This window comes from Gordionus sp. m RMFG-2023, chromosome 5, assembly GCF_954871325.1.
Source record: "Gordionus sp. m RMFG-2023 chromosome 5, tfGorSpeb1-WG-v2, whole genome shotgun sequence".
NCBI lineage: Eukaryota > Metazoa > Nematomorpha > Gordioida > Chordodea > Parachordodidae > Gordionus > Gordionus sp. m RMFG-2023.
Genome location: NC_088779.1, coordinates 21667588 through 21674170, shown reverse-complemented (window position 1 = coordinate 21674170; position 6583 = coordinate 21667588). Strand labels below are relative to the sequence as shown.

The 6583-nt window shown below is 26.6% G+C and overlaps 1 protein-coding gene across 2 annotated transcripts; it reads right to left on the bottom strand.

Annotated features, from left to right (window-relative positions):
• Nucleotides 1–2191: 2191 nt before the first annotated feature.
• Nucleotides 2192–4548, bottom strand: LOC135929783 (myoneurin-like). 2 transcript variants are annotated; one of them, XM_065466496.1, is made up of 3 exons: nucleotides 4459–4548; nucleotides 4004–4308; nucleotides 2192–2985 (listed from the first exon to the last, which is right to left on the bottom strand). In XM_065466496.1, the coding sequence occupies exons 2-3, from the start codon at nucleotides 4302–4304 to the stop codon at nucleotides 2237–2239; spliced, it is 1050 nt and encodes a 349-aa protein (XP_065322568.1). In that variant the 5' UTR covers nucleotides 4305–4308; nucleotides 4459–4548; the 3' UTR covers nucleotides 2192–2236. The 2 variants fall into 2 exon arrangements, with proteins under 2 accessions (XP_065322568.1, XP_065322569.1); XM_065466497.1 differs by lacking the exon at nucleotides 4459–4548 and having other exon boundaries at nucleotides 4004–4330.
• Between the last annotated feature and the right edge of the window lie 2035 nt (nucleotides 4549–6583).

Sequence of the window (6583 nt, the reverse complement as noted above, 5' to 3'; positions counted from 1 at the left end):
TTAGGGCCGATGCAGATCACTAATTAGAATAATGTAAGGTGTGCATAATGCCTAATTTAAGATTCTTTTGTTAAAATTTAAATTTTGAAGTGAGCTGAAAAAATTTATTGAATTGATATCTCATCTACATATAAAATATGTAATTAATTATTCAAACGTAACAAATATTGGTAATTAGAAAATGTAGATGCAATTCTATTTTTATAAACTTTATGTAAAAAGTTAAAAACAATCTGAAGATCTTAAAGAAAATTTATATCTCAGACAAAAAATATCTTTTGAGATATGTAGATCTTATTTTATCTCCATCCTTGGTTCTATCCCTGACAGAATAATTTTTTAATCCCCCTCCACCGTTTTTTTATATTTTTAGTTACAGGTCCGGCCGGGTAACCGGACCGTATTTTAATTTATTTAAATATATTCGGACCGGGCCTAAAAAAATGTTTTAGATATACGGCCCTGACTAATCTTTTTTTTTAAAAAAAATACCCTAGTCGGGCCGGGCCATATACTTTCAAACCAAATATTTTAAATCCCGGCCATTATTCGCAAAATTAAAAATAATTGTAATATATTTCAAAAAAGTCCGGGCATGGTTTAGTTCTACTAAAAAAAAGTCTTTCTATCGAGGAACTTGATGGCAGAGCCATAGTGTTGTTATACTTTATGAATACAACTTTATTTGAGATGATCTTCAAATATACTAAAATCCTGACACTAATTTTTAAAAAAATTATTCAAAATATAAGAGTACCAAAATTTATATCATTATTCATATCCACTAAAGGGTACTGGAAAAAAAATCTCATGTTTTTATTATTTTTCACAGGTTATCTGTTTATACAATCAGTTGGAAACTTTGATAGATCATTAAATAACATTGAAAATTTACCATATTGTTCGTTCATCCATTGCGTAGAATAAAATTTGTCTGGTTTATTTTTGTAATGAAATAAACTCGGACATAATATTTAATGAATTTAATTCAAATATTATTTTTTTTCGGTCATGGGTTACTTTATTTGAATATTTACTGATATTGTCAAAATGTAATATTATCATTTTTGATATTTTAAAAAAAAACGCAAAATAAAATTATACCAAAATTATCTAAAAAGTATCAAAACTATTTATCTAAAATAGTTTCTAGATACTTTAATAACTCTGATAATAACAAATTTTTGATAATAATATTCGGAAAAGATCGCAAAATGATTGGTGAATATTAAGCTGTTCAAAATTAAACAAATTCTATGTCAAATATCAATGGTTAGCACTAGACCTCACAACGAATATTAATTATTTGAAATCAAATTTCGACAAATAATAATTGATTTCAAATAATTCGAATATTTCGTAATAATAAAATCTTTTTTAAGGATTTAACTCAAAATTTTAATAAAAACCATTTGCACGGAACGGCCCAACCCGGATTTTTTTAATATATTATATTTATTTTAGATTTTTATAAGTAATAATGGCAATTTCAAATATTTGGTATTAAAATATACAGCCCGGCCCGGATATTTTTTTTAAAAAAATTTTCAGGCCCAGCCCGGGTATAGTAAAAAAAATTAAAATGGGTCCGGGCCTGCAGGAAATAACTTGATACTTCTATCATTAAAGATAATAAATCTTTGAAGATTTTTGATTGACAAAATGTTAAAGTCCGACAAAAACATTAAATTCTCCCTCTCAAATTATAGGACTTTGACTAAAGCCTTTGAGAACCAAAATTATACAATGAGGGTTACATAAGTAGTTCGACCCTATGTTATAGCTTTTCAATTTTAATTTTTTTTGGTCAGAACTTACCCCGATATTTTAATTCATTTTTAATTCCCAATCCAAATTTTTATTTATATCTAAGGCTCTGTCCAATTCTTTTTATGTTTTAGGCCCAAATATGGCCCTAGGTTTTAAAATTATGTCCAAGCCCGACCTGACCTTCGAGCGATTAGTATCTTTGATTTTAAACTAAAATGGTTTGTCAGGCTAAAAGGTTTATATAGCCTTGTCTTCCTTACAGATCTACTAAATAAATTAAAACCCAATCAGATTTTTCGAGTAAGTATAATATTATATATAATTTTTATTTTAATATACTAAATTCGTTATATAGTATTATAATAAAATTAATATTCGTCAAATAATTAAATTTTTTTTAAAATAAAATATTTTCCCAATATTGAAATATGATTAAATGTATTATATATACATAATATATACTAAGTTATGGATATTCTTTATAAGGGTACATTTTTTTTATTATAGATTCTCTGGTGAAATTTTGTTTAAATGCAGTTTGAACGATATTTAATGAGTTTTCGCGACCCCTAAACGAATTATCTTCAGCTCGAGTCCATGATATTGTAAAGGGATTAGCGTCTCCTTTGACTTCTTTTATTACACTAGGTCTCATCTCCTGCATTTCTAATGGTTCATCAATAATTCTAGATGTTTTTGATTTAGTCATACAGGGAGAATTTCCTGATTTGACATGGAAAGTGTTGTTCAAGGAGATAAAATCTCCCCATCCCCATTCGTATTTGATACATAAGGCTTGGTAGTTAAATTCTGTGTGGTTACTTGGATTAGTATTTAAGTTGTTAACATGTGTTCTTTCATAACTTTGTACGGGAAATGTGGCGATTTTATCTTGCGATTTAGCGTTAATTTTAATTTTGTTTACTTCATCGGATTCTGATGATGAAGGAAGGGATAAATTATGCATGTTAGATGTGGTATCTTTAGGTTTACGAATATATTTATTTACATTTTTTTTATTGCTTAGCAATTTTGGTTGTCGCGAATGTTTAAGCATGTGCTCCTTGAGTTTCGTGATTTCGGAATAGGACATTCCGCATTCTGTACATATATAAATCCTCAAATGCTTAGAATAAAAATGAGAATAAATATGTTCTTTCAACTTATCTTCCCCCGGAAAACATTTGTAGCAACTGTTGCATTTGAAGGGTAAATCTTTTTAAGAATAAAGAATATATATAAGATTATTTTCTAAGGCTTATTTAATATGTTTAAATAAGAGTATTATTTTTTTTACAGATTATTTTTTATATCAGACATAATATTATGCTATCGTCATTTAAAATTTCTGATTATACCGAAATGTATTCCAGTATGTCTAGAGTACCCTATTTCAAAGATTTTTGGTACGAACTTTTGAACATACTTTATGTATTAATTTTTTTTAAATTAAAAATACAAGAAAGTTTCTTGCTAAAATTGTCTAAATGTTGTTACAATGCATATACTTTCCGGTCAAATCAGATTTTTCAATTTTAAAAAATTTGCCCTAGATAAATAATTTAAAATTGGCAGATTCCGTATCCACATGAAATCCACATCCCAATACCACATATGTCAATATATATTATCCCAGATTAAACCTTTTAAATATGATCGGTTAAGTGCATAATCCCTTAGTACGAAATAAATAAGCCATTTTGAGAATATTGCTTGAAAAAAGTTAAATATCTTATAAATGCAAACCGGTTAAGTAAGAATTCTCGGATAAATGTGAAAGTTTTATTGTCATTTTAAATTTATAAAGTAAAATATATTTCATTCATTACCTTCCATATCATAAAAAGTTTAAAATTTTTTTAAAAAAAATGATACAATTAAAGTTTGAAATAATACGATTAAATTTTAAAAAAAAAATGATACAATTAAAGTTTGAAATAATACGATTAAATTTTTAAATAATACGATTAAAATTTAAAAATAATCTACAGATTTTAAATACTGAACAAGTTTAAACAGATACTTAACATTAGACAAATAAAATTTTTTTTAGCCCGACCCTTATAATTCATAGCCCAAGTCCGATTTTTAGCCCGTCTATGCAATGCCGATCTCTACTTTATACTTTTGAAATTACTAAATTAAATGCTACAATACCATTATAATATTTTAATTAAAATTTGCTAATATTTTTTGATTTTCTTTTCTTTATATATATTTATTAATTATTAACCTTTTTGATGACACTTAGAATGGAATAAGAGACTGGCCACTTGAGAGAATCTTTTTTTGCAAGTGGCGATATTGCAAATATAGGGTCTATCACCAGTGTGCACCCTTGTGTGTTGGGTTAGATGAGACATTTGTGTAAATCTTTTTGAGCATATGAGGCAACAGTAGGGCTTGACTCCTAAATGAATTCGCAAATGTTGATTAAGATGAAAAGCATTGGAAAATGTTCTAGGACAAAGATTGCATTTTAACCTATTGTGCGGTGACATTTTATTCAAAGAAATATTCTCCGATTTATTCATCTTCCTAAATGAGGAAATAATAATTAAATCTTTGAAATAATCTTTTTGTTTTTGAAATTGAAAAAAAATTTGATTTTGAAATTTTAATGATTTTTGATAATAATATTACAAAAACAATTCTAGTAAAAAAAATTTTTGTAAAGCTTTTAATTACTCTATTCGACGTCAATTGAGAATACATATATTCCTTCTTTCGAATTTTGGAAAAATAACTCATTTCATCTCGTATATTTTTTAATTTTTTTTTATTTATATAATAATATTATAAAATTTTTTTTTTTAATATTTGAAATTAAATAAATAAACAATTTGAATTCAAAAACAATTTCAAGAAAGATGATGATAGTTACAAAATAAAATTCCAAAAAATAAATAAATTATTAATTAGAATAAAATGCTTACGTATACTTTTTAAAATTTAATTAGGTTGGGTAAATTTTCGAAAAAATGTATGCTAATTAGAGATCCATAAAGCTACACATCTTGCCCGTTAAATTTTTTGCTCAATCCGCTATGATTTTTCAAAAAATTGACCCCCCCCCCGTTAAAATTATACGAAAAGTTTTCCTGATGTCAGAGGCACGTAACTAATAATATTAAACAGTTCGATTTATATTTTCCCCATTTTAGGGAAGCTTGGAGATTTCGCTCATAGGTGGCAGAAAAATTTGGGCATCTATTGAAGAAATCTCGAGGGTTACGTAATATTATTTTGGCTAACATTTAAATTTGGATAAATCGGTCCATTTAACAAATAACACAATACTACGCATAACCAAGTGATGGGAAGTGAAACTTGTCTGTTCTCGTAAATATCATCTTAAGCTAATAACCCCCCTACTCCAAATGTATACAATATATCTAAACCAGAGACCTGCAGGACTGGCCTTAACCCGAGCCGGGACATATTTTAATTTTTTAAATATACCCAGGCCATGCCTAAAAAAATTTTTTAATATCCGGGACCCGTATATTTTAAAACCAAATATTTTAAATCGCCTATTATATCTATAAAAATTAAAAATAAATATTATATTTTTTTTAAAAAATCTTGGGGCATAAAAAGAATTTTTTTAAAAATTCAGGCGGGCCGGGCCTGAAAATATAAGCCCTGGCCGAGCCCAAAAAAAATCTTTTAAATGAGCCGGACTAGTGGGCAATTGGTAAGCTCTTCAGAATACGAAAATTTTTTAAATATAGATAAATTGCTACCATATCTCACTGCTTATAAGAATCAATGCCCTGGGCCGTCAAAAGTCTCGGCATGGTGCTGATTAAATCAAATGTAAACTTAGATATTTATTCATAAATTTTTCTAATATATTTTAGATTATAATTCTAACTATGGATTATTATGAGAGTATATGAGATTCCTTAGCTAAAAAAATTAGTTGTATTATTTTTAATCAATTAGGAATATTTGGGCACAAATTGTTGAAAACACTTTTCATTTCTAATTAAGTAAATGCCGATTTGGAGCAGAACATACATTTTGCAGCCCCATAATAGTAGGTTGAAAAAAAAATATTGCTTGCGAGAGGCCCAAACCTGTCATCTATGAGCAAAATCTCCAGGCTTGCATAATATTTTTTGGCTAAAATATTACGCAAACATTTTTTAAAAATCGACCCTTATTTTTATAATAATGCTATGATTTTATAAGCTATTTCATCTATCATTTCTCATAAAAAATAAACTATATCATAAAAACAACCAATCCCTTATTAATTTTAAAATAAAAATAATTAAAAAAATATTAATATACCCCTTTCAAATAAGCGATAACCAAATTATTATTATAGAATATAAAATATAATAGTTAGCATAAAAAAATTCATATAAATCACATTTAAATGTGTAAAAAAGTGGATAATGTTTAAATATAATAACGTTTTCAAATAAAATATCATTTAATCTCTGCCTAGGTTTATTAATTAAATTTTCAAAACTGAATAATCTTTCTTCCGTAGCAGATATGGGAAATTAGAATTATATTTAAAAAATTATAAATTTGGTAATTTTAAAATTATTTATAATACTTCGAACTCTATATTGTTCGAAGCATTTTATAGAATTTTCAAAGCTAATATAATGGTCTTTCCCAATATAAGGAGATAAAATATTTGTCTAGTTTCTTATCTTTGAGTTAAATTGGCTAGATCTAAAAACATTATGCGAATATTTTTTACCTCATGTGATCCATCTATTTTTAAAATAAGGATGTGCGAATTTCTAAAAAGGATCTCTTATATTTTCCATCTAACATTATTAAATGACAT